The sequence below is a fragment of the Rhinatrema bivittatum genome, chromosome 2, assembly GCF_901001135.1.
Source record: "Rhinatrema bivittatum chromosome 2, aRhiBiv1.1, whole genome shotgun sequence".
NCBI lineage: Eukaryota > Metazoa > Chordata > Amphibia > Gymnophiona > Rhinatrematidae > Rhinatrema > Rhinatrema bivittatum.
The window spans coordinates 223,780,902-223,795,969 of record NC_042616.1 but is presented as its reverse complement, the minus strand read 5'-3'; the positions used below and the strand labels follow the sequence as shown (position 1 = coordinate 223,795,969).

The window sequence follows — 15,068 nt, the reverse complement described above, 5'->3', positions numbered from 1 at the left end:
ATCTCATCTGAGTTCTTTGTAAACCGGCATGATGTGCTTCACGAATGTCGGTAAATAAAAGTAAGTAAATAAATAAATAAATAATGTGTCCACTGGAACTTCTTCTTAGTTTCCTTCATCTACTTTATACTCAAGGTCTGGCCACTGCCTCTCTTTGTGTTCACCTTAGTGCCATAGCAGCTTACCACACTCCCCTAAACACGGAATCAATAGCCTGTCATGCTCTAATTTCTCGCTTTATGGAGGGTGTTCTACATCTACGACCCCCCTTAAAGAAACATCAGTGCCACGGGATGTCAACCCAGTTCTGGAACAACTCATGTTACCACCTTTCGAACCAATGGACAGCTGCCATATTCGATACCTATCCTGGACAATCCTATTTTTAGTCGCCCTTACATCCGCAAGGCGAATTAGTGAACTCCAAGCGCTAGTATACTACCGACCTTATCTTGAATTCTACCACAACACATCCTAATTTTCTTCCAAAAGTGGTCTCTACCTTTCACTTGAATCAGACCATTACTTTGCCAACATTCCATCCAAAACCGCACGCAAATGACAGCGAGCGGCGTCTCCATCCATTAGACTGCAAACGTGCACTTGCATATTACAAGAAACGAACTCAGTCTACCAACAGACATTCACAACCTTTCCTCTGATTCAATCCAAACGCTCCAGGACTTCCTGTATCTAAAAACTTTATCATCCTGGATCTCTAACTGCATCCATTTCTGATACCAAAAACATTCTGAAACCTTATGCTCCACACCCAAAGCCCATCAAGTACGAGCAATAGCTGCCTCCGTCGCACATCTTCACAGTATACCTATCTCAGACATCTATAAAGCAGCCACATGGTCCTCATTGCACACAGTCACTTCTCATTATTGTTTAGACAAACAAACCAAAGATGATGCAGAGATGGGGCGGATAATCCTATCCAAGAGCACTTCTACTTCAACTCACTTATAGGAACTGTCTGCGTATTGTATAATATCGAGCTTTCAATTACATATAAACAATTACATAAACTACACGCTCAATACTTCAGCTGGTGACTCCCAGACAGCTTGGCTAATTCAGCTGCTTATCTATGGGAAAAAAGCAATTTTGCTTACCGTAAATGGTGTTTTCCGTAGATAGCAGATGAATTAGCCATGCTTTCCTGCCTGCCTCCCCGGTTAGTTCGGCATTCCATTTTATCTTGCTTTGACATGGACTGAGGAGCCTTGAGGAGACGGCTGGTATGCAGGGAGAAACATCTCCAAAAGACTTTGGGTGATCTTAGAGAGCTCCGCCACCTAGTGGCACGGAGGACGTGCCCAGACAGCATGGCTAATTCATCTACTTTCTATGGAAAACACCGTTTACGGTAAGCAAACTTGCTTTTACCACATATTTTACTGCAGTGTCTCTACCGTCTGTTCACTGCCCCATTTTCTCAGGTATACGTGCTTTGCAAATCATATTGATTCCATTTTGTGTTTTTATAATTATATGACTGAGTCCAAACCTTCTAGTTTGGTTTAATAATTTTTGGCATAGGTACAAACTTAGACAAAAAAGGTTTTAGTGAATAAGATTCCATAATTGTGTTTTCTCCTCAGTAGTCAAATAATTTTGGTGTATCTAATTCCCCAGTTTTCCCAGAAGTCTCTGCTGACTTGTACTGATGGCTGTAAACAATTTTTACTTTTGGTAAGCAATGTGTTGCGGTTCTACCCAGTTAGTGAGGAGCAGAGTTGCCATGCTGATTGTATGTTTCTCCAACATCCCTAATTTATTTGATCCTAAATTTCTAATGCACAGGTCTTATTGTAATAGCATAAAGCATTATTTGTTGGGATTGATACCTTCAGTTTTGTTTTGTAATTAAACTAATTCATTTTTTTTTCTTTTACAGGAGCTAGAGTAAATGCCAAAGACAGCAAATGGTTGACACCTTTGCACAGAGCGGTTGCATCTTGTAGTGAGGTATTAAATATATTTAGAATGATTTATATAGATAAGATCCTATATGACACAGTTCACCATTCCTATGTTAAATAGAATGAAAGAGGACCTCTAGTATTTTAAACATTTTGGTTTTCTTTTTCTTATTTTTCTATGAAAATTCTAACAGCTGTCCTAGTTTTCAGTATAAAACAATTTACCCTGATAAACTATGGAATGAATTTTTAAAGGATATGGCAGAGTCTCCAGTCAGCTATTGCTTTTAATTCTACTTTTTATTTACAGTGCATTCAGAAAGTATTCAGATCTCTTCACTTTTTCCACATTTTGTTGCATTACAGCCTTATTCTAAATTGGATAATATGCATTTTTCCCTCCTCAGTCTACACACAATACCCCATAATGACAAAGCCAAATCAGGTTTGTAGAAATTTGTGCAAATTAAAAAAAAAATTGAAATATCACATTTACTTAAGTATTTTGACCCTTTATTCATTACTTTGTTGAAGCACCTTTTACAGCAATTACAACCTCAAGTTGTCTTGGGTATGGTGCTACAATCTTGGTACCCTGGATTTGGGGATTTTCACCCATTCTCTGCAGATTCTGTCAGGTTGGATGGGGAGCGTTAATATACAGCTATTTTCAGGTTTTTCCAGAGATGTTCGATCTGGTTCAAGTCCGGGCTTTTGCTGGGTCACTCAAGGACATTTACAGACTTGTCCCAAAGCCACTACTACGTTGTCTTGGCTGTCTGCTTAGTGTTGTTCTTCTGATGAAAGATAAATTGTCACCCCAGTCTGAGGTCCAGAGTGTTCTGGAGCAGGTTTTCATCAAGAATCTCTCTGTACTTTGCTTTGTTCATCTTTCCCTCGATCCTTATTAGTCTCCCTGTTCCTACAGTTTAAAAACATCCCCACAGCATGATACTACCACCACCATGCTTTACCGTAGAGATGGTATTGGCTTAGTAATGAGCATTGCCTGGTTTCTTCCAGACATGATGCTTGGCATTCAAGCAAATTAGTTCAATCTTTGTTTAATTAGACCCGAGAATCTTTCTTTTGGCAACTCCAAGCGGGCTATCATTTTCCTTTTACCGAGGAGTGGCTTCTGTCTGGCTACTCTACCATAATGGCTTGTTTGGTGGAGTGCTGCAGAGATGATTGTTCTGGAAGGTTCTCCCATCTCGACAACGGAATTCTGGAGCTCTATCAGAGTGACCATCTGGTTCTTGGTCACCTCCCTGACCAAGGCCCTTCTCCCCAGATTGCTCAGTTTGGGTGGGTAGCCAGCTCTAAAGTCCTGATGGTTCCAGATTTCTTCCATTTAAGAATGATGGAGGCCGCTGTGTTCTTCGGGGTCTTCAATGCTGCAGCAATTTTTTTGTACCCTTCCCCAGAGGTTTACAGACATTTCCTTCAACTTCATGGCTATGATTTTGTTCTGACAAGCACTGTAAACTATGGGACCTTGTATAGACAGGTGTGTGCCTTTCTAAATCATGTCCAATTAGTTGAATTTACCACAGATGGACTTCAGTCAAGTTGGAGAAACATCTCAAGAATGATCAATGAAAACAGGATGCATCTGAGCTCAATTTTGAGTGTTATAGCAAAGGGTCTGAATATTTACGTAAATATGATATATGTTTATTTTTAATTAATTTGCACAAATTTCTACAAACCTGATTTCACTTTGTCATCTGGTATTCTGTGTAGATTGAGGAGAGAAAAAATGAATATTATCCATTTTAGAATACGGCTGTAACGTAACACAAATGTGTAAAAAGTGACGAGGTCTGAATACTTTCTGAATGCACTGTACATTCCTCCAAAAGGAGTGTAGTGAATTTTCAGAAGTAATATATTTAATTTTTTAAAAGGTGTATTTGAGTTCTCCCCAAGATTTCATTTGCCTTTTTATCTTAAGGAAAAAAGTGGTTGAGGGCTCATTGGAGAAAAACTGATTTGAAATAGAAAAGAACCTTTTTGAGTTCAGTGATAAGAACAGCAGATGTCATAAAACATTGACTCATCATATGATAAGGAAGTTCAGGAAGTGCTGAACCTAAAGATGCAAACAGGATAAAAAAGGCATCAAACATAGAAGTGATTCTATAGCAAAAGAAAAAAGCCTGATTTTCCTAGTGTGTAGCCAGATGAACTCAGGACCAATGGGTTTTGTGATCCCCTGCTAGCAGATGAAGACAGAGGCAGGTTTCAAATCTGACGTCACCCTCGATATATCCCTGCAGTGACCTCAGCCATTCGGTATCTTGCTGTCTCCTAGCAGATGTGGATGTGCTATCCCTACACCAGCATTGGTGTTTAGTGGGATTGCAGTAATCATTAAAAGAAGGAAATTTTACCTTTGAATTGGAGAAAGATCGAGCCCTGCTCTCCTGTGGTGATATCTAATGATCCCTCCCCCAGTTGAGAATTTCTGAGGCGGTTTCCAAGATCCCGAGGAGGTGTGCCTTGGTCCGGTAGCCGGTTTCCGCCATAGATTTTGCTGCTGAAGCAGCTGAAAGGCAGCAGGTGCAGGAAGCCGAGCGTGGCAGTGACAGCCAAAGCCCTCTTCCCCTGCATCTGGGGACAGTCTCTGTACTCAGCCGGTAAGTGCTGAGCCCAGGTAAGTAAAAGTAGGATTCCTCCGATTCAGAGACGTGGAAGGGCTCCGCTAAGTCTTTCCTCTAATCTCTTGCTCGGTGCGCCGTACCACGATATTACTGATCCTGTTGGGGCAAGGGAAGGGGGTTTCCGAGCAGGTTGAGTGGCCCTCCAATGGGCTAGGCCTCACTTCAGGCTCGGTGGGCACTCCACGTGGCAGGCTGCGGCGGCACCATCTTGCTCATAGTTTTGTGCGACACCATTTTTCCCATAGACTGTCGGTACGCACGGTGTGAGTCTGCCCTACTGTGTGCTTAATGCGTGCATACCTGTGCGCATACAGGCATGCATAACCGCGTGCATACATGCGCGAGTAAGTACACACATACACTTGTGCACAACCGGAAATGTATACTTACGCGTCGGGGTGGATTTGTGCACGCTCGAGTCCAAGCGCTAGCCGGCTGAACGCACAAGCTACAGCAAAGAAGCACAAGCGATACTCTTTGTGCTGCCTGCCATATTAGGACTGCTCAATCTGACCTAGAATCCTTCCTATGTCAGCACTGTGAGGAGGCCCAGGAAGGGCTGGACTCTCAGAACTTTTCCAAGCCTGGACCCTCGCAGTTAGAGGACGAGTCAGCTCAGATCCAGGGTGCCACCTTATCCGGTGGCACCCTGGATCTGAGCAATCCCCCAGGGCTGCATCCTCAGAAGAGGGCAGTTAGCAGCGCCTACCCCAGTTCCTCCAGGCTAGGTATGGACCCAGCAACCTTTTCTCGGGTGGAATTCTTTCAGGGCCTTCAAGCCTTTGTTCAGCGCAGTCAGCTCCTGCCCCTGCCTAGGCTGAGCCCCAGCCGGGAAGACTTTGTCCTCCCGACATGCCTCATCTCACCAAGTTGTACCCCTGACAAGGGACCCAGACACCACAGATGATGAAGGGGATGAGACTCATTGGAAGATGGGAAAATCCCTCCAGGCATGGAGCCATACCAGACCATGTTACATATCTTTCTACAGAGATGAATTGCTGGCCATGGTTTCCCAGACCCTGAAAACTCTGGGATTTGATGGCATGGACCTTATGATGGAACCAAAGAAGAATCCCATCCTGGTGTCTTTAAGGAAAGCCTCTTGCTATTTCTCGGTGCTGGAAGCCATCCAAGAGTTGATTGACCTGGAGTGGGATGCTCCGGAAGCCCACCTTAAAGGAGGTCAGGCATTGGAGGCCCCCGTACCCTCTGGACCCGAAGGCCAGATAATGCCTGTACTTCCAGAAAGTGGATGACCTGGTCTGCACCGTTTCGAAGCAACAACTATCCCAGAGGAGGGAGGAGCACCCTTGAAGGATGCGCATGAATAGGCAGTTGGAGACCATCCATAAGCAAGTCTTTGATGCAATAGCAATGACACTACAGATCATTTCCTGTTGTGCCCTGGTGGCTTGCTTGTGTCTACTTCTCTCGAGAGAGGCAGATAGCTCAGGGGCACATTCCAGAGAGGCGAAGGAACCAGCTATGGCCTTCCTAGCGGATGCAAGCTCTGGCCTAGTGCGCATACCTTGGCCAGAGGAGTATCCTCAGTGGTGATGGCCAGAAAACAGCCATGGCTGCAAAATTGGTTAGCGGACACGACCTCTAAGGCAAGCCTCACAAAGATGCCCTTTAAGGGATCCCTCCTATTCAGAAGTGAATTAAAAAAGCTAGCCAATAAGAACATAAGAAATTGCCATGCTGGGTCAGATCAAGAATCCATCAAGCCCAGCATCCTGTTTCCAAAAGAGGCCAAACCAGACCACAAGAACCTGGCCATTACCCAAACACCAAGAAGATCCCATGCTACTGATGCAATTAACAGCAGTGGCTATTCCCTAAGTAAACTTGATTAATAGCAGTTAATGGACATCTGCAAGAATTTATCCGAACCTTTTTTGAACCCAGCTACACTAACTGCACTAACCACATCCTCTGGCAACAAATTCCAGAGCTTCGATGTGAGTTGAGTGAAAAAGAATTTTCTACGATTAGTCTTAAATGTGCTACTTGCTAACTTCATGGAATGCCCCCTAGTCCTTGTATTATCCGAAAGTGTAAATAACTGATTCACATCTACTCGTTCAAGACCTCTATCATATCCCCCCTCAGCCGTCTCTTCTCCAAGCTGAACAGGCCTAACCTCTTCAGCCTTTCCTCATAGGGGAGCTGTTCCATCCCCTTTATCATTTTGGTTGCCCTTCTCTGTACCTTCTCCATCGCAACTATATCTGTTTTGAGATGCGGCGACCAGAATTGTATAAGGTATTCAAGGTGCGGTCTCACCATGGAATGATACAGAGGCATTAGGAAATTTTCCGTTTTAGTAACCATTCCCTTCCTAATAATTCCTAACATTCTGTTTGCTATTTTGACTGCTGAAGCACACTGAGCCAACGATTTTAAAGTATTATCCACTATGATGCCTAGAACTTTTTCCTGAGTGGTAGTTCCTAATATGGAACCTAACATCATGTAACTACAGCAAGGGTTATTTTTCCCTATTTGAAACACCTTGCACTTGTCCACATTAAATTTCATCTGCCATATGGATGCCCAATCTTCCAATCTTGCAAGGTCCTCCTGTAATGTATCACAGTCCGCTTGTGATTTAACTACTCTGAATAATTCTGTATCGTCCGCAAATTTGATAATCTCACTCACCCGTATTCCTTTCCAGATCATGTATATATTGAAAAGCACCGGTCCAAGTACAGATCCCTGAGGCACTCCACTGTTTACCCTTTTCCACTGAGAAAATTTGACCATTTAGTCCTACTCTGTTTCCTGTCTTTTAACCAGTTTGTAATCCACGAAAGGACATCTCCTCCTATTCCATGACTTTTTAGTTTTCTTAGAAGCTTCTCATGAGGGACTTTGTCAAACGCCTTCTGAAAATCCAAATACACTACATCTACCGGTTCACCTTTATCCACATGTTTATTAACCCCTTCAAAAAAATGAAGCAGATTTGTTAGGCAAGACTTCCCTTGGGTAAATCCATGTTGACTATGTTCCATTAAACCATGTCTTTCTATATGCTCTACGATTTTTACCTTTAGAATAGTTTCCACTATTTTTCCCGGCATTGAAGTCAGGCTCACTGGTCTATACTTACCCGGATCGCCCCTGGAGCCCTTTTCAAATATTGGGGATACATTGGCCACCCTCCAGTCTTCAGGTACAATGGATGATTTTAATGATAGGTTACAAATTTTAACTAATAGATCAGTGGGGTGAATCACCAGTGCCTCGGCTACCAGAAGCTAAGAAAAGGTTGTAGTGCCCCTCGGTCATGAGGGATTGGGCCAGGGGCTCCCACCGCTTTTGGCCCTACAAAAACTCATTATTTCAGACATCTTGGCTCTCTGGAAGGTTTCAATCCTTTTGAGCCGACAACCAAAAAGAGAAACTTGTTCGGGCCTAGGTTTGGCCCAAACTTCCCAATGACGTTTTGCCGACCCATCCACGGGATGAAGAGATAGGGGGTTGACTATCCCTGTTCTATCAGCAGGGGGTCGAGATCACGGTGGGCAAATGGTACTGGACATCATGCAAGAAGTATACACTCTGGAATTCTGCAGCATCCCTTGGGGCATGTTCATGATGTCACCTTGCCACTCCCAGCATAAGAAACTGGCAGTGGAATCTACCTAAAATTTTTGTTTGTTCTTCACATGGGGGATGTTGAAAATAAAATTTTTTTTTATTTTCTGTATGTATCGCTCTCTGTTTGTTATTTTCAACAGGGAGTAAACAAGGCGAAGCAGCTTCACTAGCTACCATAGCTCGCTGAATCAAGGAAGTGATCACGGGAGCTTATGTAGAGGCAGGGAAGCCATTACCCTTGCAGGTTAAAGCTCATTCCACTAGAGCCCAGGAATTATCCTGGGCGGAAGCTGAGCTGCTGTCTCCCGTTGACATCTGCCAAGCAGCGACGTTGTCTTCCTTGCACACCTTTTTCAGGTTCTATCACCTGGACGTCCAAGCCCGAGAGGACGCAGCCTTTGTGAGGGCGGTGCTAACCGACCCGTGGGCAGCCTTCCACCCCATTCAGGAGTTGCTATTGTAAATCACATTGGTCCTGAGTCCATCTGGCTACATGCTAGGAAATGGAGAAATGACTTTTCTGATAATTTCGTTTCCCTTAGTGTAGACAGATGGACTCAGCATCCTGCCCACGGCTGCCCATGAACAGTAGCAAGGAATCGCCCATGAGGTGAATCTCGATTCCAAGAGGTTACGGGTAATCCGTCACTCTTTCCCTAGATCAGGGCATCTATAATATTGCTGGGATTCAGCGCTTATGTTTGGTTGAGTACAGTTACTGTCATCCATTTTTTTTTAATTCTTTCGAGTTTTTTTTTATCAAGTGTTAATCAAATTTTAATCAGGTTTTTCAATAGTATGTCCACAATGGCGTTTGAAGGGAATACTGAATGGCTGAGGTCACTGCAGGGGTATATCTAGGGTGATATCAGTTTTGAAACCTGACGCCATCTCCATCTGCTAGCAGGGGAGCACATAAACCTTTGGTCCTGAGTCCATCTGTCTGCACTAAGGAAAACAAAATTATCAGGTAAATCATTTCTCCATTTTATGACCTCAAGGGAATCATCAGTGTTGTTGGTTATAAGCTTCAAAATAAATTATATCTCTTTATTATATTTTATTTTTTTGCTGCTGCTAGTGACCTCCAAACTTACCTTTGGTTTGAGGGTGACATGCTGACTAAAAAAGTCCCTTTCTTTAAAACATCTATATCAATTCATACCATATAATTGTGAAGTAAGAAAAGGCGTAGCTTAATTAAAATATTTGAGTTTAAGCACGTCTCAGTATCAGTAGGTCACTGATATTGAATTACTTGCTGTAATGTGATATAGGTAAGTGTGGGTTGACTGGGTATAGTTTGGGCTTTTTAACATTTCAAATGTGAATCTTTGAAGAGTAAGTTGAGTGCCAAATTCTGTTGTGAAGTATTAATGCTTTGATAAAGATGCAAGATATAAGGACTTAAAACATACTTTGTTTTAAATATGGTAATTGGCAGTGTAGCTCAAATTATGCATTTAGAGCTATGAATTTAGAATGCATAAGTACTGGCAAGTCAGATGCAAAGCATTGATAAAGAAGGCAAAGAGAGAATTTAAAAAGAAGCTTGTGGAAGCAAAAACTCAAAAACTTTTTCAGGTACATTTGAGGTAAAAAAAAAACAAACCTGCAGGGGAGTCAGTTGGACCATTAGATGATCAAGGGTAAAAGGGACACTTAGGTATGACAAAGCTATAGCAGAGAAACTAAATGAATTATTTGCTTCGGTATTTACTGAGGAAGATGTAAGAGATATTCCCATGAACATGCATATTCAATCAATTACTGTGAGCCAACGGTTTGGCGGGCTTTTTCACTAAATATCGCGATAACCATAAGAACATTTAAAAGCCATCATTTTTCCAACTCACTGTTTTCTGCTTCACTATGCGCTGCGGTTTCCTACCGATGCTCACAGTAATTGATTGAATGCGGGGGAGCCCGTTATTGCCACTTATTATGAAAGACTGTATCACACAATTCGGTAACTCGATCAATTATTCAAATACTGCTCTGAGTGGCATTGACCGCACTCGCAGCGCTAAGGTTTTGTTACTTAACCAATTGCATATGGCATTTTTCTGAATGCAACATCTGCGGCATTGACCGCACAGACATCGTTAAGAATCATTTTCAGTATCTTGTGATGGTATCACATTGAAGTTAATTTATCCAAAAGAAGCTATTTATACAGTAGCCCCTGAGGCAGCTCATACGTGAGCGAAACTCGGCCAGAGTCTGGCAAGTTCAAATAAAGAATCCCTTGTTACACCGATCCTGTTGTTTCTTCGCTACCCAGCATTATTGATCGGCTTCCGCTTTGTTTTTTGGGATAATTTAATGAGTGCTGAATCATTCCCATCTTATATGCAGCTCTGGTTCAGATATAAACTTCAATTTGCCCCATGTTGTAAACTTCTCTCTCCTCCTGGGTCTCCACCTATTTTTCTCCTTGTAGCGCTGAATTACCTCTTCAAATAGCTCAACATAGTAAAACATCACCCTACAAGAGGCCCTTGTTTCTCCATAATCGGCTTCGTCAGGGGGAACGTAACCATCAAAACGTTTTTACCACAATGCTTATAATTTCAGACCTGCTGCTTTCACCTGGAGTATTTCACCATTAGCCAGCTCCAACCAAGTTGAACAACACACCTGGGGTTACCACCTGTTCATCCGAGTCCTAGAGCCGTGGGGTATCTCTACCGATCCACCTTAAGAACACAGTACATCCCACCTCTGAGGATTGGTCTGCCTGAGTGGAGAGAAAGGAGAAATTACTATTTACCTGATAATGCCCTTTCCTCTAAGGAAGGAAGGCCAATCCATAACCTGTCCTGGGCTGCCTACTTGCTTTTAGTTTATCTCTTAGATCGGACGATGAAGAGTGTTATTTCTGTAACTTTGTTTGCAGGACTGGTAAATGCCATGACCAGCCTCTAAGGTTACTGCATGTTAATTCTTTTAACTGAGCTCAGTGTTCCCATTAGGTTGGAATCATGAGTGGTTGTCTGTTGTCATGTTCAAGTATAATCAGTTTGTCCATAGTTTGGAGTTTTCAGAGAATACTGGCAGGATGATGTCTGGACAGGGCTATATGTCTGTGATGTCAGCGAGTCAGTTTTACTTTGTCTCCATCTGCGGGTAGAGTTGCGTAACCCACTTATCTGGATTGGCCTGCCTTCCTTAGACGAAAGGATATTACTAGGTAAGTAGTAATTTCTCCTTTTTTACTCAATGCATAATTAAGCTCGGGAATTTGTTGCCAGAGGATGTGGTGAAAGCTACTAGTGTAGATGCATTTAAAAAGGTTTTGGACAAGTTACCGGGGGAAAGTCCATTAACCATTATTAAGGTAGAGTTGCAAAAATCCACTGCTTATTCTTGGAATAAGCAGCTTGAAATCTATCTACCCCTTGGGATCCTGCCAGGTATTTGTGACCTGACTTGGCCACTGTTGGAAACAGGATACCGGGCTTGATGGAACTTTGGTCTGACCTAATATGGCAAGTTTTATATTTTTATGTTAATGTTCACAATAAAATAAGCAGAAGGACCTGTTCAAAGTCCTTGGAAGCAAAAGAATTAAGTAGTTTTACATACATGCACATATACATATGTAGAGCATGATGATAGAAAGATAGCAGAATCCGGTCCTGCCCAATATAGTGTTTTTTTTGCTTCTGCTCATCAGGTTATCAAGGACTGGGGGCTACTGCAAAATAAGTGTTTACAGCCCTGGGGAAAGGAATCCCAGCTATCACATAGTAGTGACAATTGTCAGTGAGATGGCATGCATGAGCTCTGGGTTCCAAAGGAAGCAGCAGTCTGTGGCCACCTACTGAAATCTGTTTCTTAGATGACTGGGTTAGAGCAGTGGTGTTCAGATCTGTTTTAGGATATCCTTAATGATTATTTATGGGAGAGATTTAAATACACTAATCTAATTTTTAACCCAGTGTATGCAGATATATCTGATGGATATACATTAGGGTGGGGAGCTGGAATACTATTTTGTTTGAGCCCCATTATTAAGGTCTAATTGTGGGGAAAACTTTTAGCTACAGTCAGTGAAAACATATAGATTCTGAATGGACTGGAAACTCAAGTGTGAAGAAAGATGAACTAGGCTGAGGCGGTGGGGTGATGGGTGATGAGGTAATGGCTATATAGTCAACCCACTTTTCATGGGTTTTTGTTTTTTTTTTAAATCTCTGGCTGTACTTTTTCTTTCTTACATGTAAGGGTTTTCTCTACCTGTCCCTTTCTTTTGTGAATTTACCATTTTGCCCCACCACCTCCTTTAAAGAATTTTTCATAGTAGATGATGGCAGAAAAAAATGCAATTGATTCATCCAGTCTGCCCAGCAAGTTTATTTTATTTTTATTTTTTTAGGGTAGTAACTGCTGCTCTGTGCAGGTTTCCCCAGTTAACCCAGGTTACCCATTGTCTTCATTTCCAACCTTTAGCCACTTGGGTCCTCAATTTATCCCATGCCTTTTCAAATTTCATTACCATTCTTGTCTTCACTACCTTGTCTGGGAGTGCATTCCAGGCATCCACTACCCTTTCCGTGAAGTATTTCTGGATGTTGCTGCTGAGTTTACCCTCTCAGAGTTTTATATCATGACCACTAGTTCTACAGCTTTCTTTTATTATACAAGGTTTGATTTGTATGCATCAGGAATTTGTCTGTATCATATCTCCCGTTTCTCCTCTCCTCCATTATTTATATATATTTAGGTTTTTCAGTCTCATCTCATAAGATACCACACCATTTTGGCTGCCCTTCTCTGGACCTCTTTCATTCTGTTCCTATCCTTTTTGAGATAGTCTCCAGAACTGAACAGAGTATTCCAGGTGAGGCCTGTACAGGGCATCATCATCATCTTTTTCTTGCTGGTTATGCCTCTCTCTATGCAGCCCAGCATCCCTCTGGCCTTAGCCACTGCCTTGTCATATTGCTTCATTACTTCAGATTGTCCGACACTGTCGCACCATGATTTCTCTCTCCAGTTCTGTGCATATCAGTCTTTTACCTCCTGACACATACAGCAACTTTGGATTTCTGCACCCCCAAATGCATAATTCTGCATTTTTGGCAAAACTTTAACCACTACTTCCTGAACATACCCAGATCAGTCCAGAACAGTGGGTTGTGTATCCCTACCAGCAGGTGGAGTCAGAGAACAATTAGAACTTTGGGCACTGCTACATAACTAGAGTGCCACCTGTAGTCACTCAGTATTTCTTTGACTCCAGCGGGTGATACAGATGCACACCTGCAGTCTTTAGTTATATTTTTTATTTAGTTTGAATTTAAGTTTTTGGTTTACGGTCGCTTCCTGAGGTGTTAGACGCCTTTGTGGGCCATCCCTCAGTAGAAGCCGGTCGTCCGGGGAATTGGATATTCCTGTCAGGGTTTCGCTCACTACAGTTTGGTGTCGGACGACCAGGGGCTCCTGGCTATTCACCACCGTCTCTGCTACAGCTGCTCCCTTGTCTCCTGCAACAGCTTTTCTCTGTGTCTTGGTAAAGTTTATTTAAAAAAAGAAAAAAAAAAAAGCTGTTTTCACTGCAGCTGACTGACAGTCTTCAGTGCTGAGGTAAGGAGAGGTGCAGGAGGGGACCGGGTCTTTTAAGGCCGGCCGGGGAAGCTGTCAGCAGTGTTCCCCTCAGCTCCCGGGCCTCCGGGTCGTTTTCTGAGGGCATGAGTGAGTTTTTTTCTCCATGTGCCTCGTTTACTCGCCGCTTCCCTGCTGGGGGCCTTGCGTTTTCACTATAGACAGGCTCCTTTCCCGCGGCCCGGCTGCGCGCGTTTTTTTCTCCTCAGCCGGTAGTCTCTTAGCCCGCAGCATGAAAAGTTTTGTTTTTTTTGTTTTTTTTTCTGGTCCTGCCTGACTGAAATTTTCTTCTCGTCACGGCTCTGAGCATTTCTTTTTTTATTCATGCCCTTTTCTATTTCACTTCAGACTATCGGCGTGCTGCTGCGGATGGGACCGAAAACAGAATCGCAGGCCTGCCGTGCTTGTGGGTCACGCGGCCAGGCGTTAGATGAGGCCTCATTATGCGCAGCTTGCTCCCCGGGGTTAGAGGGCTCTTCTTGCCTCCTCCCTCGGGGTGGGAACGTCTGTCTCGGCTTCGCGGGAAGAAGATTCTCCGCCTGTTCTAGCCCTGGTGAGAGAAGACCTCACCGGGGGAACTGATGATATCACCCCAGCCGACTCTCCAGTGGGGGAAGGGGGGACCTGGAGGGGTTTTCCCCAGAATTTGTCCTCCTTATGCACCAGGCTTTCCTGGCAAGGAAACGCTCGGCGGTAAAGCGGCCCGGTCTCCTAGGGGCAGGTTGGGACCCGCCTGAGAAAAGAGGTCGGGGTACAGACCCTCGTCAGCGCCTCCTTGATCAGGCTCACCCCACTGGGAATTCTCCCCAGGGTACGCGAGATCTGAACCCGGGGTCTGGGGCGACGCTGGCTTCTGGGGTAGTAGGGGGCAGCAGACCCGGATCCGCAGCCGTATCCGGCTGATGTGTGGATACTGATGATCCGGATGAACCCAATGACCCTACTGCAGAGGGGGGATGACACCAGCGTGGTGTGTTTGTTCAAGCGGGATGAGTTAAGAACCCTCATTCCCCAGGTCCTTGAAGTTCTGGGACTTAAGGTTTCTCAAGAAGAGTCTGACAAAGAGAGCGTCAATCCAGTCCTCGACGGCATTAGGGGTCCCACGACATCTTTTCCTCTGCCTAAGAAGGTTTGCAAACTAGTGACCCGGGAGTGAGAGATTCCGGCTTGAAGGTGGGCAGAGCTGTGACGAAACTGTACCCGTTATCGTCTGATGTTTTGGATTTACTGAAGATTCCAAAGGTGGGCG

General features: G+C 43.7%; 1 protein-coding gene across 4 annotated transcripts in view; it reads left to right on the top strand.

Moving 5' to 3' along the window:
* Nucleotides 1-15,068, top strand: part of ANKRD28 (ankyrin repeat domain 28) — an 805,300-nt gene that overhangs the window by 224,000 nt on the left and 566,232 nt on the right. For all 4 annotated transcript variants that reach the window (XM_029589217.1, XM_029589218.1, XM_029589216.1 and 1 more), the window contains exon 4: nucleotides 1,907-1,977. In XM_029589217.1, the coding sequence (XP_029445077.1) occupies nucleotides 1,907-1,977 (71 nt within the window). The remainder of the gene's footprint in view (nucleotides 1-1,906; nucleotides 1,978-15,068) is intronic.